The sequence below is a fragment of the Pelodiscus sinensis genome, chromosome 26 (assembly GCF_052426305.1).
Source record: "Pelodiscus sinensis isolate ZL-2025 chromosome 26, ASM5242630v1, whole genome shotgun sequence".
NCBI classification, from domain to species: domain Eukaryota; kingdom Metazoa; phylum Chordata; order Testudines; family Trionychidae; genus Pelodiscus; species Pelodiscus sinensis.
This window is the reverse complement of record NC_143077.1, coordinates 6,460,614-6,485,723: the sequence shown is the minus strand read 5'-3', so window position 1 is coordinate 6,485,723 and position 25,110 is coordinate 6,460,614. Positions and strand designations below refer to the sequence as shown.

Here is a 25,110-nt window from a genome sequence, read left to right as displayed (position 1 = left end):
GGTGCAATCCATTATGAATGCAATATTTTCAGATCTGCCCATTCCTAGCTTTGATCCAGCTAGCTCAAATACCAATAGCAGTGAGGGCACAGCAATATAGGCCTGCTTCGTACCCTGGGTATGTTCTGGGGTGGTTATCTTATGCTTCCATGGTTTCACTGCTACTGTAATTCCGGCTGGCTGGATCAAAGTGTCTGTGTCTACAGGTGCTTCCATCACATCTCTGATTCTGGTGCAGACATATCCCAAGGCACAATGGTAAGGCAGGTATCACTTCATCTTTTTTGGATGCATGGAGGCTGTGATGGCATTAACCTCCTCTCTGTATTAAGTACCATAGAGGAGAGGGATGGGAGAAGGACTATCAAGCTGCCAACTTGCAGCTTCTCTAACTAAACCTGGGTTCTATTCCCAGCCCCTTGCGAAGCCATGGGTAATTCACTCCAACTCCCTAGTGTAAATGGGTGCAACAACACCCTCCCTCCTGTGTAAGGGGCTTTGCAAACTAGGAATGAAAAGGCAGTGTATAAGCACCAAGTATTGCTGCATATTAAAAACAAAATGCCAAAGGCTGTGCATGGATGATCCCTTTTGAAATATCTAATGGTGTTGGGCAGAACTGTTTATTTTGAAAGTCCTCCGTATACATCTTTTGGAAAGATGGTGAGCAGGGTTGTTCTGGGAGTCTCTGTGAGAACTACTCCTCTCTGGCTAGTATCTAGAATAGCTCCGGCCACCTATAAAACAAATTCTTCTCCAGGAGCAAGAGTCATCTCTGTTGGATCCATTTCAGAAGTATTTATAACAGCAGGATGTTTCCCTCCTAATGATGCATGCAACTTCCCCGCTTGTTGGTACCTGGACAGGCAGAAGCAAATTAGCATCAGATGGCTGGGTTTCACCTTCATCTCCAGTAGGCACTTCTTCCGCTCTTTCAAGGAATGTGCCACTGGCTACCTAGAGTTTTTGTATATTGAGAGAGAGTTTAGTTATCCAGAGTATTTGAACTTCAAAGCTTGGGATTAGGATAAGGTTTTTGAGCAAAGTTTCTTGGTTAATTTGTAAGGGGGCTGTAATCCCACAATACTCAGGTTAATCAGCTGATTTTCTGTAAGTGCAGTAAATCTATATACAGTTCCAAATCGTTCAGCTGTCATAGCAGAAAATCATCACGTAGAGGATAGTTGCATCTTTTAAGTCCTTCTTTGCAAATGGAGTTGAGAGTTGTATTTATAGGAGCAAAATTCTCCTTTATTTGGCACTGGTGAGGCCACATTTAGAGTATTGCATCCAATTCTGGGAGCCCCATTACAGAAAGGATGTGGACACATTGGAGACAGTCCAGCAGAGGGCAACAAAAATGATTAGGGGGCTGGAGCACATGACTTAGAAGGAAAGGCTCAGGGATTTGGGCTTGTTAATGTTCAGAAGAGAAGAGTGCAGAGGGATTTCATAGCAGCCTTCAACTACCTGAAGGGGGATTCCAAAGGGGATGGAGAGAGGCTGTTCTCAGTGGTGACGGATGGCAGAACAAGGAGCAATGGTCTCAAGTTGCAGGTTGGATATTAGGAAAAACTATTTTACTAGGAGGGTGGTGAAGTACTGGAACAGGTTCCCAAGGGAGCTGGTTGACTCTCCATCCTTGAAGGCTTTTGAGGCTTGACAAAGTCCTGGCTGGGATGATTGAGTTGGGATTGGTCCAACTTTGTGCAGGGGGTTGGACTCGATGACTCCTGGGGTCTCTTCCAACCCTAGGATGCTATAAAAATGCACTTTGATAATTAAATACTTAGAAGGACACGGGGCCATTTGCTTTAACACTTATATGTGGTGATGGAAGAGGTGTATACACAAACTATGTTAAATTAAACAAGAAATCTTTCACATCCAGCCTTCACCTTGTTACTGTGAAGCTGTTTAATAATTTCAAACATGATAATGGGCATGTAAATGAATTAATTTCATTCATTTTAAAGAAACTCTTTGTATGAGGGGGCCAGTAATGAGTCGGATGAGGGGGAGTGAATTAATTTTGAAACATTGTGTAGGTCAGGAAAATAAATTTGCAGAGAAAATAGGTAAGATTAGATAATTTGCTGGTGTAAAGTGGTGTAGCTCATTTACCCCAGTGGCGGACAGCCTGCAGCCCACATGCAACCCATTGGGGTTCTGTGTGTGGCTCACAGGACATTTTGTTTACGGTTATCCACGTGCCAGATTCTGCTGGTTTCCGTCCGCCGTGTTTTTTTCCTTACCGGTGTTACTAACATGCACGTAAAGCCATGGCCCATGAAGCGAGGGCGGGCTGATTGTGCACAACGGTCACTGTGACAGCCATGTGCTTGCTCTGCAGCCAATCACAGTGCTGCTACAGTTCAGTCGGCACAGCCCACACATCCTAGGAACACAAACACAGTTAGCAAAACTACCCTCTCCCACCATTTTGTGGCCCACTGAGATGAAGGGGGGGGGGGCACTCATTTGGATCACTCACTAGCCTAGCTTACCCATCACTGCTGTACACCAGTATATGCCGATTAAAGCTCTGGTTTATAATTTTTTTTAATGAGCTAGAGAAATCAAATCCTAAGTCACTTGAAAAAATAAAATGATCAGCAAGGTAATTCTCCTGCAAAAAGTATTGATTGTTTTTATCCAGCAAGTTTATCTGGGAGGAGACAGTATTTGAAGTTGACGACTGTGGCTGATTTTTGCTGCTATGAGGAAGTGCTCTCATCTTTCAAGAGATTACAGCCACATCAAAGGTATGTCCATATGGAGGGCCCTTGCATCATGATCCGTGAAATCTGGTGTCCTCACGGATCATCATGCAAGGGCCCTCCAGAAGGAGCCTGTTTTTCCCAAAGATGTTGAGCTCCTGTTAACTTCGTTTGGATTTGTGGGAGCTTAGCCCCTCTTGGTTCAGGCCAGTATCTCTGGGGTGCTGCTGGTTTCCTGTCTATAAAAGGAGAAGGTAATTGAATCCCTTCCTTTCTTTGGGAGGTGGTTTTGTTCACGTAAAATGCTGTGTGGTCTTTGGATAGATGGTGCTATTGAAAGGCATCGCCGTTCGTATTATCAGTGAATTGTTGTTCGTAGTGTAGCAGCCGGCAGCAATCTTGTGCTCAATGGAAGTTCAAGTTTTAATATTCAGGGTCTGTCAAAGACTTAAGTTCAGTCAGAGAACCCAGCGTTACCTCGCGCTCCATAGGAGAGCTCTGGATGTGTCCATTTTGTCTGCTGACATTCTGTAGGTGTTTTTAGAGATGCTTCTTCTGTCCTTCCCCATCCCCTCCCTGGCTTTCAAAATGACCCCATTCTCCGTTGTTTTTGTAGAAGTTCACCATGATGAAATTGCTCTGATATCACAGGCAAAGGAGGGGTTGGGGGTTGTCACCGCAGGCTTCACCGTCACAGGGTGAATATCCTAAAGTACAACATTCAAATGTAATGACAATTCACCTCTCAGGATCATTTGAGTGGAAGTTTGGCTGAAAAGGTAAACGTTCAGATGAAGTGAAGAGTAATAAATAATGCACAGACACCAGAAGAGTTCCTGAGATAGGTCCCCTTGCCTACAGAAAGACTAGATTAAAGTGCTGGTAGAGACGACGTTTCCAACCGCATGCTGTCCCACTTGGCATTAATAGGAGTGTTGTGAGCAGGACACAAGAAGTCATTCTTCCGCTGTACTCTGGGCTGATTAGACCCCGGTTAGAGTTTTGTGTCCCGTTCTAGGCATCACATTTTAGGAAAGAAGTGGAGAAATTGGAGAAGGTCCGCAGAAAAGTAACAAAAATGAATAAAGGTCCAAAAAACATGACCTATGAGGGAAGACTGCAAGAACTGGGATTGTTTAGTTTGGAAAAGTGAAGACTGAGAGGGGACATGATAGCGGTTTTCAAGTATCTAAATGGTGTCATAAGGGGGAGGGAGAAAAACGGTCCTCCTTGGCCTCTGAGGATAGGACAAGAAACAATGGGTTTAAATTGCAGCGAGGGAGGTTTAGGTTGGGCATCAGGAAAAAACTTCCTGCCTCTCAGGGTGGTTAAACACTAGAATAAATTGCATAGGGGGGTTGTGGAATCTCCATCAGTGGAGATATTTATGGGCAGGTTAGACAGACACCTGTCAGGGATGATCTAGATGGTGCTTGGTCCTGCCATGAGGGCAGGGGACTGGACTCGATGACCTCTCATGGTCCCTTCCAGTTCTAGTGTTCTATGATTGTGACCGTCATGTGTCATAAGCTAAGTATGGTCCCTCTGGGCCAAAATGTGCCAGGGAGAATGGAAGCTGGTGCCCGGCACACGGCAGTGATGTGCTCACCTCTGTTTTGCTCCGTGACTTTGGGCAGGAGTTACTGATTAAATAGTGTGGGAACACCAAAGCAAGTGATTCCCTCGCCCCATGCAGGGTGTAGCACAAAGGTGCTTTTCTCTTTGTCTCCATCCAGGGCATACAGTACTGTTAAACCCCTTCCTGGGTCGAATGACAGGCAGGTACCCGTAACCTTTTACTGGCTGTTTCATAGTCCCTGTGGGGCTTCGGAAAGTAGTATTGATTATTTACAGAGCAGCTGCTTCTCTCCCGGAGTCTGTGATTAATCCCTCGTGGTGTGAGAAGAGTGCTGGGGTTGCTGTCTTGCAGAAAAGGGAGATTGCTTGGGTGTGTGAGATTGGACGGTGCTCTTCACAAGAGGAGTTAGTTACATCCCAGCTGAGTAATTACAACCAGCCAGCCTATGTTCACTTGGCCACAGGGCCCTGGGTCGCGAAAAAACTGACTGAAACACTGGGAGGAAGACAGTGGTCAATAAAGGTAACACTCCCCAGTACAGAATGGGGCTTTTTGGGTGTGACCCAAGATTCGAATGAACTCACCCAGGGACCATGACAAATCTCACTACCTTCTCCTCAAAGTGCAAGGCGCATTTCTTAGCCTTCTCTAACAATAATGTGTGGGCAGGCACGCACGTCCCACCATGTGAACTTTGTCCACTGGGGGAAGGATAAGCGAACACACACATTTCAATCTGTGGAACTCCTTGCCAGAGGATGTTGTCAAGACCAGGGCTTTAACAGGGTTCAAAAAAGAACTAGATAAATTCATGGAGATTAGGTCCATCAATGACTATTAGCCAAGATAGGCAGGAATGGTGTTCCTAGACTCTGTGTGTCAGAGGCTGAAAATGGGTGACAGGGGAGAGATCACTTGATGGTTCTGTGTTCTGTTCAATCCCTCTAGGGCATCTGGCATTGGCCACTGTTGGAAAACAAGGTACTGGGCTAGCTGGATCTTTGGTCTGATCCAGTATGGCCGTTCCTACGTTAATCATGTCACTTAATTCACTTCTAGAAGGCAGTTCAGGTGAGAACTTCTATGGAGCAGAATAGACCTTTTTCACTACCTGTTGAGTGCAATAGATTTCTGAGCACTCATCACACATCTGCCCAGATACATAAGGGAGCCCGTGGCATTGCTTCCCGATGCTGTGAGGCAAGGAAAGACGAGTGTGGAAACCCAGACCAAAGAGTGCTGGCTTGGAAAGTCCCATCCAGCCGTCGCTGGTAAATGAACTGCTGCCTGGAAGTACAGCGGTAACACAGCAAGCCCTTTGTCATTGTTCTTTTTCCGAGGGCACGGGAGACATTTGGATTGTAATGTACAAGAGCACCATAAGGATTTCTTTAGGAACTCCTGTTCTCTGGCCATGCTCATTTAAATGAAGGATTCAGAATCCCCGAGGGACCTAACGAAGAGCAGTGGCTATAAATGGAAGTCCATTAAAGGTCTCCTCCTGAAGACATGAGCCCGTTAGGAAACGAGAGGCTTTGTTATGAGGTTCATTATGGCCCTTGGCGAGGGGAAAGCGTTGCACAATTCCTATTGAATTTGCAGTTAACCAAATGTAATGGCGGGGGGGGGGGGTTGTGTGTAATTTATTCAGCACAAAGGCTGGCAGCTCCAACACTCTCTTCTTTGATTGCCAGCTTTTAATTACATGTGGTGTAGCCCTGCTGGAATGGAACACTTAGCATTAGGAGACGTTAATTCTAGGTGCACCTGTGTGAAATGCAGGGCTCTGGCAATGCTGGGCCTCATGGATGTAGGAACACAAGGGGGGCCAGATGGGATCAGGCCAGCCGGCTGACTCATTCAGTATCCTGCCTCTCAAAGCGGCCAACACCAGCCGCTTCAGAGGAAGGTGCAAGAAATCTAGAGCAGCCAGTTATATAAGAACCTGCCTACAGGGAAGGTTTCTTTAGAATCCCCACTAGTTCTTGAGAGGTCTGGGTTCAACTCCCAGCTTTGCAAGGACGTGTTTTGTCCATGGTCTAGTTATTTCAGCCCTCGATGTCTCCGTTTCCAGTGTGTAAAACAGAGACAAAGAAATTACCGTTGTCCGATCCGTTCTCTCTCTTCTGTGTTTAGAGCCCGATTTGGGAAAGGATTGACACTTGGGTTTAATACTACCTATTGAGAATGTGACGCAAGCCAGCATTCCCTTGGCCGCTCAGGAGGGATTCACATACTGTCCAGCTAATTAGCAGAGCGCCCTTGACTAGGTGTTTTCTTTCTACTGGTGGTGCGCATTCACACATGCCGCGGCACACATAAAAATTATTCAGCACATGGATGGAAAAAAATCCACACGTGGATGGAAAAGATTAGAGGGAGCATTTACTTAAGCATATGCTAGAAGCTGACCATGTGCTTACAACCCATACATTTACAAATGAAGCACTTCACTTATTTATAAACTGTCTTTCTCCAATTGTGGCCTTAGAGCGTAAGCTCTTAAGGGTCAGGGTCTCTCGTACTGTTTGTTTGCACAGCACCTATACATAGGGATGTTAAATTTAGATTAATCGGCTAATCGAATAATCAATGCAATTTGCATCAACTGTTCGATTAGTCGGTAAGGGCACCTCCGCCTTTCAAGTGTAGCATCAGCCCCAGGGCTGTTGCTACACTTCAAAGGCAAAAGCAGTGCAGGGAGCACTGGGCCGGCAGGGGGCTCAAGTAGTCCTCCGCTGGGCATGTGCTTCCTTGAGGCATTTCAAAGTGTCAGCGCTGTGTGGAGCCCAGGGTCTGGCTCCTGGCTCCATGTGATGCTTCTGCTTTGAAGAACCCCCTCCTCTACCCTCTCCTCTTGCTGTCTTTCTGATAGTCAGAAAGGGGAGGGGGAAGCAACTACTCAACTAGTGTGTTGACTATCCGATAAACATTTGCTTATCAGATACTTGACTAGTCGTTCACGTCCCTGCCTACACAATGTGTTCATGATCTCATAGCTTTGGGAGCTATCATAAAGTATTAATAATATAATAATGCCAGTAAATTGAGGGAGAGGAATTAAATTAGCATTTCTGTCAGGAAATACTCTCCTTCTGGTCTTCTAGTTCTTCTGATTCACATTTGGAGACATTATTGATTTTTAGAGAAATAAATGGAAGCAAAGTAAAATGGGAATCAGGGATTATAAATGGATAATGGTGCCAGAGATTAATCAATGCTGCATGCATACCGTAACACTGATCATGCTGAGGAAGGACTGGCTGTTTGAACGGTATAAATATTTAATGATTAAATCAAATGTAAAATAAGAGACTGGAAAGGGAAAAAATGCCCAAGTAAAATCATTTAGATCAGGAGATCATAGTTCATGGAGTTTACTTGGAAGGCACATGTTTGGTAGTATTAACATTTCTGTATTATATAAGAACGGATGCTGTTGAGCTGTGTTAATCTTGGAGGCTTCCATTCCAGTTAAGGGAAATTGCTTTAATGCTGTAGTTACATCGGTATTAGAAGGCTTCTGGGATGAAACCCAGGAAAATCTTTGCCTTTTCTCTGACTTTAATAGACTTTTCACAGGCCAGATTTGCAAGTTCCTGGGAAACTTTGGAGTCCGAACTCTCTTCCTGCTCCTACTAGTGGAAATCCAGAGTAAACACATTCAAGATAAGAGTCTATTGCTGGTTATGATTCCACTAACTTCAATAGAGTAGCTGCTGGTTGTTTATTTTCCCACTGAGATGGGCAGCTGCTTCTGTTAGGTGCTCTGCATACGTATAGGCTACGTCTAGACTGGCATGATTTTGAGGAAATACTTTTAACGGAAAAGTTTTTCTGTTAAAAGTATTTCCACAAAAGCGCGTCTCGATTGGCACGGATGCTTTTGCACAAAAAGTGCTTTTGCGCAAAAGCATCCGTGGCCAGTCTAGATGCGATTTTGCGCAAGAAAGCCCCGGTCACCATTTTAGCCATTGGGACTTTTTTGCGCAAAACAGTTCTTCCCTGTCTACACTGGTCCTCTTGCGCAAGAATTCTTGTGCAAGAGGGCTTTTTCCTGAGTGGGAGTGTAAAAGAATTTGTGCAGGAAGCACTGATTTTGTACATTACAAAGTCAGTGCTCTTGCGCAAATTCAAGCGGCCAGTGTAGACAGCAGGCAAGTTTTTGCGCAAAAGCAACTGCTTTTGCGCAAAATCTCGCCAGTCTAGATGCACCCATAGAACAATAGAACTGGAAGGGACCCCAAGAGGTCATCAAGTCCAGTCCCCTGCCCTCATGGCAGGACCAAGCACCATCTGAGCACGGGAGTGGATCATCCTTTTAGGAAAGCAATGATGATCAAACTGATTTGTTTTTTTTCCCCTCTCACCCAGAATCACTGAATATGAGGGCAATTACATAACAGGTGTAAACATCCACATCAGCTCTGGGCAAAACTGTCATATGAGTTGCCCTCCGCTCCTTCAGTCTTCACCTCCAGAAAAATTATCCAGCCTTTTCTAAACCTCAACCATTTGGGGATTGAACATCCATTCTCTCATCCATTCCCTATTCTAATTGTATTGGAAAAGAAGATTTAATTTAGAATGAACATTGAACTTCCATGAATGAGTAATGTTAGTTTTTTTTCTTCAATATGTGCCCAGCTAGTCATCCAAAACCTTAGAATTTCCAGTTAACATGTCACCATATTCAGGAAGCAGAATATGTAATCGGGTGATTCATGTCTCCTAATGATGCTGGCAGAAAAAAACTGGGAATGGTTAAAAAGGCTTTAAAGTTGCTAGTAGTCTTCTTTCTCAGATAAGATCCAGAAAGTTACAGTAGCGCAAGGTTTCAAAATAGATTTTCACTTATTCTAGTGACTCACTGAGCTACTAGAAATGCAATCATTTATTGGGCTAATGGCAGAGGTTGGAAATTCATTGTGCATCATCTAGTAGAAATGTGTCTTTTGGAACGCAGGAAGGAGAAAAGTCATTCTATGGGCAGCTGTGTGTGTTTAAGCCTGTAGAATTTGCTTTCTGCTTTATTACTAGGCAATTACCCAGCATTGTATGTCAGATAGGGTTGTGCTATAGGTTCTGTACCGAACACAGCCCTGAAAAGTTAAGGAATGAAAGTCTAAATCTAATCACAGGACAATCCCTCAAATCCACTTCCACCACTGTACACTGCAGAATATATGCCACAGTCTTAAACTGCCCTGTGCTAGATTCCATCCAACACAAACAGTACTGGATTCCTACTGCACGGTTCAGTGAAAGTCCACTCACTCAGCTTTGGGGAGGGAGTTACTAGATGGCATAGCATCCTTAATGGGGCCTCTAGGTCTTACCTCAATACAAACACTAAACAAGGTAGTTATTAAAAGATGTTTAGGGCGTGTCTACACAATGGAGAAGGTTGACCTTCTGGAGGTCGCTCTTCTAGAGTTCCATTGAGGGGGGTGTAGTGTAGACCCCCAAAATCAAACAGCGAGGAGACCCCGCCGGCATCCTGTACTCCTCATTCTGTGTAGATACTTCAGTGGCTCAGTTTAAGATAAACTGAATCCAGCTACTCGTTTTGTGTTGCTGGATGGCATACCAGAAGCCAATCTGCCTGGTCTATTTGGGGGTGTTTACACAGCAAAGTTATTTTGGAATAGCATCCGCTATTCCGAAATAATTATGCGAGCAGCTACACAGCAATTCCGTTATTTTGAAATAATTTCGAAATAACGGACAGCTTATTCCGACTTGTAAACCTCATTCTATGAAGTCTAACGCCTGTTCTGAAATAGCTACCGTATATACTCGAGTATAAGTCGACCCGAATATAAGCCGAGGCACCTAATTTTACCCCAAAAAACTGGGGAAAAGTATTGACCCGAGTATAAGCCTAGGGTAGGAAATAAGGCAGCCTAGGGTAGGAAATGAGTCGGGGCGAAAGCTGCTCCGGTGCCCCTGGTCTGTTGGAGACCGTCTCCAGCAGACCAGGGGCACCGGGCGGGTTCCCGCGCTTCTGAGGCTTTGCCAGAGCAAAGCCTCAGAGGCGCGGGGAACCTCCGCTGCTGCCGCTTCAATCTGGGAGCCTGTGGTCTGCTGGGGACCGTCCCCAGCAGACCACAGGCTCCCGGACTGAAGCCGCAGCCGCGGGGGGGGGGCGTCCCGCGCCTCTGCGGCTTTGCCCGCCTCAGTTCGAGATGCTGACTCGAGTATAAGCCGAGGGGGGCATTTTTCAGCACAAAAACTGTGCTGAAAATCTCGGCTTATACTCGAGTATATACGGTATTTCAAAATAAGGCGTGTGTGGACACTATACTGCTGCTATTTCGAAATAGCCCTTCACCAGGGCCATTCTAAGTTATTCCTCCAGGGGCTGTAAATCAAGATAGCACATCTCCATTAGGGAAACCTGCCTTGGACTCATTTTGAGGCTTCCCTGCAGTGTAGACATGCTATTTCGAAATAAGCTATTTCAGAAGAACTATTCCAGAATAGCTTATTCCGAAATAACTGTGCTGTGTAGCCGTACCCTTTTAGACCTAGGCTTAGGTCTGCACATCCTCCCAGATGTAAAGCAGCATAACTTTAATGAAATCTGTGGAGCTGTGTTGATTTCACACCATCTGAGCAGCTGACCCTTGGCATCTGAGATGTTGTGACTTAATCCGTGACATTTGCATTCAGGGCTGCTGCAGCCGCTTACATTCAGTGCGTGTTTAATTGTAATTAATTGTTCCATTATCAGTTAATCATTAATGCTTTCTAGTGATTATTTGAAACGGTGGGATCCCGTCCTGATGGTGAAAAATGAGTTATTAACTGCTGGAGAGGAACATGTTTTCCCGTTAAGTACATGGCTACAGACAGTCATTTGTTTTAAAGAGGATTCGCCCCCTCCTTCCTGGTTAATGCTGTTTATCCAGTGCTGTGGTTCTAAGCACTTGCCTGAATTCTGATACCCCCTTACACCTGAATATATTCAGCAGGCCCGCCGACGGGAGGAGGATGGGAAGGGGAAGCCTGTCCTAGGGCCCATAATTCATAGGAGCATGGGGCTGCCGCTGTTGCTACTGTGGCAGCACCAGTGGCCAAAGTCCCAGAACCTTTAAATTGCTGCCGGAGCCCCATGTGGTGCATTCCAGGAGGGTGGGGCAGCACTGTGTGGGCGGTGCCCTGACCCCACCCCTTCTAACTGAGGCCCCACCCCTTCCGGGAGCACGGAGTGGGTTTTCTGCCATCTTATTCTGGGCTCTGGTGATGAGTGTTTCGGGGGTGAGGTGTTGCAGTCTTGTTGGTCCCAGGATATTAGAGAGGCCAGCTTCTGTTGGTGAGAGAGAGAACATTCCTGTATCCTAACCCTTAACCTCAGATCTGTACATCTAAGTTTAGGGCATTTCGCGACTAGGTCCAATTTCACAGCTAGCACTGACCATCGTTATAATGAGCCGAATCAGAACCGTGGATCCAGGATCACCTAGAACTAATACTGTGGGCTGGACAAATCCAAATTGTTTTGGATGTACAAAGACATGACAAGCTTGATCCAAAACTTGGGGAAGCCCATGGAGAGATTCCCGTCAATTTAGACATTAGAGCAAGCACAAAGTGGCTGTGTCTACACTGGCAAGTTATTCCGGAAAATCAGCTGCTTTTCCGGAAAAACTTGCCAGCTGTCTACACTGGCCATTTGAATTTCCGGAAAAGCACTGACGATCTACTGTAAAATCATCAGTGCTTTTCCGGAAATATTATGCTGCTCCCGTTCGGGCAAAAGTCTTTTTCTGGAAAACTGTTCTGGAAAGGGGGCAGTGTAGACAGCATAGTACTGTTTTCCGCAAAAAAGCCCTGATCGCAAAAATGATGATCGGGGCTTTTTTGCGGAAAAGTGCGTCTAGATTGGCCACGGACGCTTTTCCGCAAAAAGTGCTTTTCCGGAAAAGCGTCCTGCCAATCTAGACGCGCTTTTCCGAAAATGCTTTTAACGGAAAACTTTTCCGTTAAAAGCATTTCTGGAAAATCATGCCAGTGTAGACGTAGCCAGTGTGTATGAAATCACTACATGCTATGTAATCTACAACACCCAAAGGGGTTATAATTAACAATAGCGCCCATAGACAAAATGCTCCTGTGTCCGGTGGAATTCTCCCTTCTTTGGGTCATAGATTGGTCTCAAGGCAGAGTTCACATGTATTATCCCAAATTATATTTTGATGCAATTTAACTAATTAGAAGATGAAGACTTTATGTTCTTGAGCCAGTTTCCATGAGCAAATCCCTATATAACTGGAATCAATTTAAAAAATCACTTTAATTGTTTAACTACTCTTTATATGGTCTTGAAAATGCAATTTGGTGATGGGGTTTGAAATGCTCCTCATCGGTTGGGAAGTTAATGTGGTCAGAAACCCTAGCAAGGGTGAGCATTATTATTCTGTTTACTTTAAAGAAGAGAGAGGAAATTAGACCTCTTCTGCTAATGTGGAGAATCCAGACATAACGTTACCAGCTTTTGCTCATCACAGTTTAATAAAGTGGTATGACCCAATGGCTTTGTGACACACGCTTCATAAGAATGGCCATACTGAGTCAGATGAAAGGTCCATCTAGCCCAGTATCCTGTCTGCCGACAGTGGCCAATACCATATGCCTTAGAGGGAGGGAACACAACAGGTAATCCTCACCTGATCTCTCTCCTGTCATCCATCTCCAGACAGACAGAGGCCATTCATGGATCTCTCTAGGTCTTGTTTGAACCCTGTTAAAGTCCTAGTCTTCTCCACATCCTCTGGCAAGGAGTTCCACAGGTTGACTGTGCACTAAGTGAAGAAAAACTTCCTTTTGTTTGTTTTAAACCTGCTATCTATTAATTTCATTTGGTGACCCCTAGTTCTTATTTTGTGGGAATAAGTAAATAACTTTTCTGCATTCACTTTTTGCACACCAGTCATAATTTTATAGACCTCTATCATCTCCCCCCGTGGTCTCCTCTTTTCTAAGTTGAAAAGTCCAAGTCTTTTTAATCTCTCTTCATATGGGTCCCATTCCAAACCCCTCATCATTTTTGTTGCCCTTTTCTGAACCTTCATTAATTGCATATCTTTGTATGGACACGTGCACACACCCATATCCACATACAAGCAATACTCCTAGTCCAATTGTGCAACACGAATTCACACTGAATGGTACCTCGAGAGGCATACAGATTTGGTGGTATCACTGGCTCTACTCATGTAGCAAAGTACGGCTCCTCTTTAGAGACAGCAGTTAGAACATGAGCCTGGGAGACAGGGAACGTAGGTTTAATTCTTGTTCTGTCACAGACATCTAACGTCATCTTGAGCAAGTCACTCAGGGTATGTCTACACTACCCTCCTAATTCGAACTAGGAGGGTAATGTAGGCATACCGCACTTGCAAATGAAGCCTGGGATTTGACTTTCCTGGGCTTCATTTGCATGAAGCTGGCCAGCGCTATTTTTAAATGCCGGGAGTTCAAACCCCGTGCTGTGCGGCTACACGCGGCACGGAGTAGCTAGTTCGGATTAGGCTTCCTAATCCGAACTAGCTGTACTCCTCGTGAAATGAGGAGTACAGCTAGTTCAGATTAGGAAGCCTAATCCGAACTAGCTACTCCGTGCCCCGTGTAGCCGCGCGGCACGGGGTTCGAACTGCCGGCATTTAAAAATGGCGCCGGCCGGCTTCATGCAAATGAAGCCCGGGAAATTCAAATCCCGGGCTTCATTTGCAAGTGCGGTATGACTACATTACCCTCCTAGTTCGAATTAGGAGGGTAGTGTAGACATACCCTCACTCACCCTGGGCCTTGGTTTCTATGAAATAGGGACTATATCACTGACCTGCTGTTGAGGGGGTTGTGAGGATAAATTCATTAAAGACTGGGAGGTGTTCAGATATTACGGTCACTATATAAATAAACTAGAAGACTTACCTGGTGTTGCCTGGGCCCTTCAGGGTGGGGCTTTGCGGTTGTGTGTGTGTGTGGGGGGGGGGGGTGCAGGAAGTTGGGGACCAGGGGTGTGTTCTCTCTTCACTGACCACCCTTCAGCTCATTCAGGGCCTGTTCTCTCTCACACACCCGCCCAAGCCACCCCGCCAGCCCACCTGGTGCCTGTTCTCTCCTGCTCCGACCACTTCCACCAACCTGACCAGGGCCTGTGCTCTTCCCTCCCAGTCTACTCCCCAGCCTCCTGGGGCCTGGGCTCTCCCCCTCCCCAGATCCTACTAGCTACCAGGGGTCTATTCTCTCCCCCCACCCACTCCAGTGCTGCGGTCAAAGGCCATATGGGGGGTAAAGGGTTTGGGGCAGGCGACCTACGTACTTGGTCTGCTAGGAGGCAAGATGGCAGATCCTCAGCCCTGCTGGCCACTCCTTGGTGGTATGGCTGCTCCCAGTGGACACCCTCATATCACGTTCCCCCAAACAGCAGCCCCTCCCTTTCCATACTATGGAAAACAGTCCCTTCCCTGAGGCTTCCGGTTGTCCTGGCACAATCAGACCCTGACCTTAGGAGGAGAGGAAGCTGCCTACCCAATTTGGTAGCCCTAGCTAATACTGTTTAGGAGGAGTTCTTGAACAAATGGACTTTCCGACAGACAGACAGGTGCACTGTAATGTATAGGGAGAGAGTAAGCGAGAGACTTCAGAGTGTCCTTAAAGTCTAGCTTTAGATGTATGAGTTTCATGTGTGGGTGTATGTCTTTGTATGTGTGTGTTTGTGTCTGTGTTGCTTAGAGCCCAAGGAGTGCTCCTACAGCCCAGATATTAGTTCAATGCTTATGACCTGTGATCGGACAGGAGACCACCCCACTGTGATGCAACATTTTAAATTAAAATTCTAGTTCAGTTTAGAAAATAAAAATGAAGGTGGGAGGAGATGGAGGAGGAAGTTTGAGGAGTGGCAGACTGTTGCACTGGTGCCTTAAAGAATACAAGGGATTTAAGCAGGTTCTTAACCTTAAGCCAGTGCACAGTCCTGTTGAAATGAGGGTTTGATGCTCAAATTCTGCAGGGATATTTTATGTCTTCAGAATCCTGTGGACTGATTCCGTGTCAGGAAGTGTTGATGAGTTCCATACACAAAATATACACCACTTGATTCTTTCAACCCACCCCTTGTGGAACCATATACACCAGTGTGAAGTGGATAAAAAACACTGCCATTCTCAATGACTAGCCATTTTGTATAAATAGCTACACACGGTGCGAGACAAAAGAGAATCTAGGCTGTTTTTAAAGCAGATTTGCAGAATGATATACTAAGATGCAGTCGTCAGTAGATTTCTGGCATTTAACTTTACATACACAGGGTCAGTTGGAAGTCAGTGGGGATCTACTTGTACCCCTAAGTTAAGCAAATGTAAATACTTGGTCGTAGAGGGGTAGGTGTGTTAGTCTGTAGCTATAAAAACAACTTAAATAGAATACTTAGGTTTCTGTGATTCCTCTCCAGTTCATCATCTGAAGAAGTGGGTTTTGCCCACAAAAGCTCAGGATACTATATATATTTTTGCTAGTCTCTAAGGGTGCGTCTACACTGCACCCTTACCTCTAAATAAGGTACACGATTTGCACCATGCAAGTTGTATGACTTATTTCGAGGTAATTTTGAAATAGTACCAAGTTTCAGAATAAGCTATCTACACAGCGCCAAAATTCAAAATAAAGTGCTATTCCGAAACGTCCCTTAACTCTCGTGCAATGAGATTACAGGGACGTGGGATAGTGATCCTGTTATATTTCCATATAACAGACTTGCTCTTAAGACATGGAGATATCCCGAAATAGTTCGCAGTGTAGACGTAGCCTAAGATGCCACAGGACTACTCATTGTAAATACTCTGGCTACTGGAGTCACTCATCCAGGTAATGGATATGCACAAATTACCAGGCCAAATTCTGCCATATTAAACAGGTACATTCTATTCCATTCTACTCCTATTGAAGGCAGTGGGGTTACTCCTGATACGTACTGATGCCAAAGCAAAATTTGGCTCTGCACATGCATAAAGATGGTTGATGTGAATGTACCCTGACCCTTGTTTCAAAACACACAATAACATTATAACCTTTGGGCTAAGACAAGGGTTACGTTTAACTGTGCAGCCATTGTACCCATCCATACTAACTTTCTCAAAATTAGTAATTAGCAGCCCAGGTTTGATCTCTCAGCTCAGCGACGAGTCTTTTTATTCATTTATTTAGAAAAGTTTTAAGCAAAATTGGTTCAGCTCTCCCCGAATTAACCAAGGGTGGACACATGCCCTATATGATTCTTTCCTATAACATGCTATGCCTCAAAGGGCTTTGGAAAAATCAAATCTAAATAAGCACCCAATAAATGTCTAGGAAGAATCTTAAGAATTAGCAGGAGAGAAACATTTTTGATCGTATTTTACAGTTGCCTAGACTTGTACCACCCATGTGGGACGAGGCTGAAGGTTAAACTTGGTATACAGGCTGCACAGGAGGGGGCAGAGAAATGTTAACGATGCAGTAGCCTCATCTTGGCTGCTTCATTAACACACAGAACAGGGATGTATTGAATTCACCCTCTTTGTGCAGTTCATTTACTAATGTCCTCCCAAGAGCCTGCTGTTTGCCAGGAGAAAGATACAAGTTATCATGGGGTGTTACTTTGATGTAGGTTTTTTTCGGCTGCTTTGGCTATCTGGTCTGTTATTGGAAGGGTGGGTTATGAAATTTAAAGCCTCTCTAAGAATGGAATTGACTTACTTGGATTCTTTTCCTTTTGTCCAGAATGGAACACGGTGTTAGAAGGTGGATTTTTTTTTTTAAAGAAGTGACACAGTTGTACAGTAAAATATTTAAATGGGCTTTGCTTAAAAGTAATTGGATTCTGTAATAGCTCTTATCATGGCCATGTTGTTTGCACTGCTGTAGTGAAGGCTGTTAATACTGCTATTCGAACCCCTCGTCTTCAAGGGTACATTGGTACATATGACTCTTCTGTGAACATTAGTTCCAGGCTATGACGTGGCACATGATGACTCGGCCAAGAGTATTTTTTCCTGCAATGTATAAAGCAAACAATTTATCATTAAACGAGGAGTTGGGGGAGGTAAGTGGCTTCATGGGGCTGTGAATGGGATATGAAGCTTTCCACCTGGAATTTGAGGGCTCCAGTCGTCTGCCGGCTGGTGTGGATCCCATGTTATCATTTATTGACAGCTGTTTGGTGTCCTTAGTGAAGTCAGTTGTTGGGCATGGATAGGGTTGGCAGGTGTCCGTTTTTGAACCAGATGGTTCAGTATTTGAGCATTCTGTTTGGGAAACACATTGAGAAAATAGAAACGAGAAAATAGAAATGTCCGGTATTTTCTAAATAAAATGTCATGTAGATTGTGATGTAATGTCAAGTGTGTCCAGTATATTTGTTGAAACCATCTGGCAACCATAGGCATGGGTCATTTCTTATAGGAAGCAGCCCTGCATGCAGCCTTCCTGCCCAGCACTCTTGTTAGTTTCTGGCTACTTGGTGGAGGTTGCTAAGTGACCAAAGTAACCTCATCTGCCCTAGAAGCAGCTCTTGTTGAGGTATGTTGGTGGAGTAACTCCCTCTGTCACTCCCACACTGCCTCCTTAGTTCTAGGGAAATGAACAGTGTGTCCTTGTTAAGGATCCTTGAATGCTTGTTGATTCTTTGGCCTGCAAGCATTGGGGAAGCTGAGCCCTGCAGAGATGTCAACTTGCCCTCTCCAAAGATGCTCACTTCTTGGTCACTGATGTTAAAGAAGAAAGGGGCGACCTGGGAGTGGATGGGGTAAACGAACTGCTTTATTGCCGACTCACCTTTACCTTGGACATTCAACACAACTTTCCGAGTGGCCACAATTTGGCACCAGTTGCACCTTTTATTCGTGTTAGTATGTTAATTTACACATTTATTACCACTTTCCCTAAAGCCTTATTTAGTAAGGTTAGCTTTCATACCATGAATATTAATAAGCAGGTGTGGAATACATTTATACCCTCCCCTGTTATTTACTGGTTTTCAGTTAAATTAGCATTCCATGCTGTCTTAATTAGCAACATAGAAGGAGGGGGAAAGAATTCTGACCCTGAAAGTGTTTTTACAGAACAAGTGTGAAGACAAAACAAGACACCGTTCAGTGCAGCTCTCTTCCAAGGCTTCCAGGACAAAGGGGAAAACATGTTTAAAGTGCAATGCCTGTTCAGGCTGGACCCTTTTCCCACTGATGTATAGTCTTCCCAGACCCCTATTCATGTGTACATATCCCACCAACCTGCATTCCTTGTCCTCAACTAGAGAGAGAGATGGGGGGAGGGATAGCTCAGTGGTTTGAGCATTGGCCTGCTAAAACCCAGGGTTGTGAGTTCAATCCTTGTGAAGGCCATTTGGGGCAAAAGTTTGTCAGGGATGGTACTTGGTCCTGCTGTGAAGGCAGGGGGCTGGACTCAATGACCTTTAAGGTCCCTTCCAGTTCTAGGAGATAGGCAATCTCCATTTATTTATAACATATCCAGTTATGAATACAACGCTTCTGCTTGAGAGAGGGAAAAAAAACCTCCCTAGGTCATGCGTTCCCAAACTGGGGGGGCGTGAAGAAATTCCAGGGGGGATGCAAGGCAACCCCCCCTCCCCCCCCGTCAATTCCCCCCCCCCCCCCCCAAGTTGTAGTGCTATTTTATTTTGGCCTCGGTCAGTTCCTTTTTTTTTTTTTTTTTTGGCTCAACAAGATTTGCTGCTATTGGGTGGAGGGCATGAGGGTTTCTCAAAAATCAAAAAGGGAGCGTGATGCCGAAAAGTTTGGGAACCACTGCCCTAGCGCCTGGTACAGGGAAGTCAGCTATTTTGTAATTTGTGGTCACTTGTGGTGTGATTCAAAAAGCCTGAATGGTTAATGACCTTCCCCTTTTGTTTGACTCTGTATCCCCGAGTTCAGAAGAAGTGCCAGGCCGAACAAGGAGAGCAAGTGGTCATGCACCAGTGGGCAGCTCTAGATCAGTGGGTTTGCGAGGGGACTCGGCGTTTCTGTCCCAGGGAAGATAATGGAGCAGGTGATTAAGGAAATCATATGCAAACACTTGGAAAGTAATAAAGTGATAGGGAATAGCCAGCATGGGTTTGTGAAGAACAAGTCATGCCAAACTAATCTGATAGCTTTCTTTGATAAGATAACGAGCCTTGTGGATAAGGGAGAAGCGGTGGATGTCATATACCTAGACTTTAGTAAGGCATTTGATACGGTCTCGCATGATATTCTTATTGATAAACTAGGCAAATATAACTTAGATAGGGCCACGATAAGGTGGGTGCATAATTGGCTGGATGACCGTAGTCATAGAGTGGTTGTTAACGGTTCTAAATCCTGCTGGAAAGGGATAACAAGTGGAGTTCCTCAAGGGTCTGTTTTGGGACCCGTACTGTTCAATATCTTCATCAATGATGTAGATATTGGGATAGAGAGTGCGCTTATTAAGTTTGCAGATGATACCAAACTGGGTGGGGTTGCGACTTCTTTGGAGGATAGGGACATAATTAAAAATGACCTTAGCAAGTTAGAGAAATGGTCAGAGGTAAACAGGATGAGGTTTAATAAAGAGAAATGCAAAGTGCTCCACTTAGGAAGGAACAATCAGTTCCATACATACAAGATGGGAAGCGACTGTCTAGGAAGGAGCATGGCAGAAAGGGATCTAGGGGTCATAGTGGACCACAAGTTGAATATGAGTCAACAGTGTGATGCTGTTGCAAAAAAAGCAAATATGATTCTAGGTTGTATCAACAGGTGTGTTGTAAGCAAAACTCGTGAAGTCATTCTGCCGCTCTACTCTGCACTAGTTAGGCCTCAGCTGGAGTACTGTGTCCAGTTCTGGGCGCCACATTTCAAGAAAGATGTGGAGAAATTGGAAAGGGTACAGAGAAGAGCGACAAGAATGATTAAAGGTTTAGAGAACATGACCTATGAAGCCAGGCTTCATGAACTGGGCTTGTTTAGTTTGGAAAAAAGAAGATTAAGGGGGGACATGATAGCGGTTTTCAAATATCTAAAAGGGTGTCACAAGGAGGAAGGAGAAAATTTGTTCCTCTTGGTTTCTGAGGACAGGACAAGGAGTAATGGGCTTAAAGTGCAGCAGGGGAGGTTTAGATTGGACATTAGGAAAAAATTCCTAACTGTCAGGGTGGTCAAATATTGGAATAAATTGCCAAGGGAGGTGGTGGAATCTCCCTCTCTGGAGATATTTAAGAACAGGTTAGATAGACATCTGTCAGGGATGGTGTAGGTGGAGCTTGGTCCTGCCTTGAGGGCGGGGGGCTGGACTCGATGACCTCTCGAGGTCCCTTCCAGTCCTATGATTCTATGATTCTCCTGGTTCATCCTCCAGCTAAGAGTGCCTCTTGGAAGCTTTCCAGCTTGCTCTTTTGCTATGATCGCAGGGTTGTTCTGTGAAAGGGGAGGTGCTTTTCCTTTGACTTCCTCTTCTGGAAGGTGTGCCAAACTGGTGGAGGTCCTACCCCTGCGCCACCACCTCCTTGGGGTGGAAGCTGATAGCACTAGAAAGGAAAATACTGGCTGTGCATTTTCTTCCCAGTGGGGCAGGACACCGTAAGAGCGGAACAGATCCCGGGAACCACCCATCATGGGAGGTCTAGAGGGCAGCTCTCTGGTTAAGTTCACAGAAGGCAGTTTCCAGCCACATGAATTTGACAATCGCCTGTTAATTTTCTTACAGGTTTACTGGAATGAATCTGCCAGCCCCAGTCATCAGCAGTAAAAATTGGCTGCGACTTCACTTTACATCAGATGGCAACCACAAGCAGAAGGGGTTCAGTGCCCAGTATCAAGGTAACTACTTATTGACCATTTTGAATCATTAACCCATGGATCCTTTCAGCTCTTGAGGGAGATATTTTAGCTTCCAAATGACACACACGAGCCTAGCTGTGTTGCTTCCTTAGAAAGCCATCCTGGCAGCCTGCTGGGAGTGTGGGGGTTGCCTCTCCCTGGAAAATAAACCTGCATGTGTTTAAAATAAAAAAAAAATAAAACAGAAAGACCTTTTTCTCAGTTTGCACTTCAGTCCGGCCTTGCGGATTCTCAGAAATTGCTTTTTGTCCGAGTTGTAACTCCAGTCTCCTGAAGGTTTCAGGAGACGCTGTCTGCAGAATGCGTTTTCACCTCATGGTGTATTTGGATATCTAATATGCCTTGAGAAGTGTCCCTCGAAGAGGGGTGGGTGGTCTTTCGGTAACAATCCTAGCTATTTCTGTCTGCTTGACTCAGTCAGAATGTCAAAGCCCAGGTTTATTTTGACTGATTTCGACGTAGCTCTCACACTGGTTAAATTGGAAGTCACGGTACTGGAGGCAGTGGAGTGACACCAGTGTCAGGGAGATCTGAATTGAGACTGTTGTGTTGAAGGCCTGGTAGAATGGTAAGTCTTTCTGACAGCTATAGGGCTACCAAACTCAAAAGTTCCACCAGGAGGACAGGATGGACAGTACACTTGTCCAGCCAAACCGTCAGGTGAAGATGTCCATCTCGCCTTAGATAGTACGCTGAGTCCATGGGACTGTCTCTAGAAGTGTGTGGAGGCTGGAGGGATTTGCAAATTTGTTAGAGATGTCAGTTGTGTGTCATGTCTCCTTGTGGTGGTCGGTCCACAGAGGGGATAGCAGTCTGCTATTGCTGCTGGTTTGCTTTGCGCAGCAGATGTTGAGACTGAAGATCAGGGTTCAAATCCTGCTAAAGACCCAGGTTTGGGGATTGCTACAGGAGACCAACATGGACCTCAGTTTAGCACTGGGATATTAAGAACACTGCCCTGTTGTGCTATGGAAGGAGATGGTGGTGTTGCATTTGCAGAGAGATGGCCAATGAGTTTGTGTTTTGTTTAATCATAGCAGACAGGAGGGATCCATTTGGAAAAAATAATCATTGGGGATTCAAAGGAATAGCTCAAGGCCCCTATGCCATTTGTGACCTCCTTACACTTTATTTTGAAGGCTTAAGTGGGAAGTGAAGTGACATGTGGGGCTTGAATGGAGGGCTGCATTTCACCAGGGGTCTTTTAGGGTGTTACTGAGAGAGAATAGGTTGGGTCCAGGGATTAGAGTTGTAACCTGGGATTTCAAACCCAATTCCAAGTTCCTTCTCTGCCACAGATTTTCTGTATGTCCTTTGGTCGGTCTCTTAGGGCATGTCTACACGGCAGGGCAAAAACTGAATTAAGCTACACAACTTCAGCTACGTCAGTTGCGAAGCTGAAGTCGAAATAGCTTAATTCAGCTTTTGGCGTTGTCTACACAGCAAGAAGTTGAAGGAGGAGTGTTCTTCCTTCGACTTCCTTTACTCCTTGTGAAATGAAGGTTGGAGGAAGATGTCCTCCAGCTCAACTTTATTTCGAAATAATGGCTTGCTGTGTAGACACGCACTTTCGTTATTTCCGAATAACGTCAGTTATTCCGAAATAGTGCTGCTGTGTAGACGTACCCTTAGTCTCTCTGGGTATGTCTACACTACCCCCCTAGTTCGAACTAGGGGGGGTAATGTAGTCATACGGAGTTGCAAATGAAGCCCGGAATTTGAATTTCCCGGGCTTCATTTGCGTGTAGCCACGCGGCACGGAGTCCGAATTAGCCGGCATTTAAAAATGGCGCCGGCCAGCTTCATGCAAATGAAGCCCGGGAAATTCAAATCCCGGGCTTCATTTGCAACTCCGTATGACTACATTACCCCCCCCTAGTTCGAACTAGGGGGGTAGTGTAGACATACCCTCTGTGCCTCAATTCCCTGATCAGTAAGATGGGGGAACAGCACTGCCCTATACTACAGCAGTGTTGGAAGGGTAAATTAAAGACTGGAATGTGCTCTGATACCATAGTGATAGGGAATCAGATAAGTACTCAAGATAAAAAGAAGAAAATGGAGCATTCAAGCCGCACAACAGGATCACCTAAGGTGCTGCAGCAAAAGGGCAGAGTTAATAGCTAAGAACATGTTGTTATTGCTTTGTGTTGCCGGGTGTTTGATGGTTATTACTATGCAGGAATATGCCCAATAAAAATTAACAAGGTAAATAAATGGGGGGAGAGGCGGTTTTCCACTCTTAAATATCTCCAAGGTGTAGGTGCTAAGTAAGGAGGATGCCTGCTGAGATGTACTCAAACAGCGTCCTCCCAAATCTTTTGAGGCACTGCTCAAGACTGCCCCAGACTGTGCAACATCGTTAATTAGTTCACCACCCCAACAAAGAGTGGTGGTAACAGCCCTTGTTAACCTGCGTAGAGATTCCCCGACCACTTCAACCTGTTTTGGAGAAAATATAAGCCAGAGTAATTACAGAAAGACAGATTGGAAGTGATTATAAGTCATTAGACATAGAGATCAAAGTTGGGTATGATAAGAAATAAAAAATAGAATTGCAGTCTACATTCTAACTTGAGAAGACTGACTAAGCAAGGTTTGAATCAAGCAGCTTTTCTCACCCGAAGACAGGGGGTGGGGAATCTTTTTTGGGAGAACTTCAGTCTGAGGTTTTCAAAGTGCTGAAGGGACGTGAATGAGTCAATGCTTGCAACCCCTCGGCCGTCTTGCCTCCTTTTGTACACATGGGAAACTGAGGCACAGCGTGGTTACGCTCAGTGTTCCCTGTGAGTTGTGTGTTTGTGCAGCCACTCAGGAGAGATTCAGATGCTGCCCAGCTGATGAACAGAGCACCTGCAGCTGGTTTTTTTCTTTCTACAAGTGGTACACATTTACCCATGCCTCAGTGCACATAAAAATTATTCTGCACATGGGTGGAAAAGGTTAGAGGGAACATTGGTTAAGATCCTTTCTTAAGGCCACAGATGGGCAGTAGAACCCAAAAGCCGGGACTCCCAGCCCCATGAAAAAGATTCACAAAAAAACGCTTCTCTTTTCATATGGCTCCCTTTATCCGGACTTTGTTTTATATATAATTTTTTCAATCGCCCTCCCCCACTGCATAATCACAGTTTTAAATTAAAAAGCGCTGCCACAGCTTTTTGTTTCTAACATAGACTACTGCACGCTATTGATGGCTCTTGATGTGACATTTTCCTTCTGCCGTCATGATTGCGGCTTTCTATTAAAACACCTGTCTGAATTATGCCTTTTTTTTTCTTAAATAGAAAAGTAACGATTAATGTTATAATTTCCTCTGATTAGATAAATGTCAGGGGGTTCTAATCTAGCGAGCTCCTCAGAAACCGTTGTGTTGGATATAATGAGCTCTGCGTTTGTATGTGTCAGACGCTTAAAAGATTAACTTAAAAAAAAACACTCACAAAATAGCAATGAAGGCAGAACCCCAACGGAGGTGATGGAGTGTGTCCCATCTGCCACCCGGGTCATGCTCTAAAGGATGTCTTTGTGTTATGATTTCAGCGCAGGGGCCATTCGTATCAATGGGGCTTGGTGTGTGGGCATTTTTTGTCTTCTGCATGGAAGCTGGTAACTTGGCAGTGGGTGTGGCAGTGAATTGAGAAATCAACACATGGGATATGTGATTAACACGAGAGCCACGTAAAGGGGCTCTGGGAACACAGACCACACATGGGTTGGGTGTTTTGCTACAAACTCTACACAGGGGCTGTGTCTACACTGGCAAGTTTTTCCGGAAAATCACATGATTTTTTCGGAAAAACTGGCCAGCTATCTACACTGGCTGCTTGAATTTCCGGAAAAGCAATAGTGATCTAATGTAAAATCATCAGTGCTTTTCCGGAAAAACTATGCTGCTCCCGTTCGGGCAAAAGTCTTTTTCCGAAAGACTTTTGCCCGAAAGGGCCAG

General features: G+C 45.1%; 1 protein-coding gene across 1 annotated transcript in view; it reads left to right on the top strand.

Annotated features, from left to right (window-relative positions):
- The window catches only part of CSMD2 (CUB and Sushi multiple domains 2), a 734,622-nt gene that overhangs the window by 355,603 nt on the left and 353,909 nt on the right, over positions 1 to 25,110 (top strand). Inside the window, exon 6 of the mRNA XM_014578911.4 lies at positions 21,028 to 21,140. Within this exon, the coding sequence (XP_014434397.4) occupies positions 21,028 to 21,140 (113 nt within the window). The remainder of the gene's footprint in view (positions 1 to 21,027; positions 21,141 to 25,110) is intronic.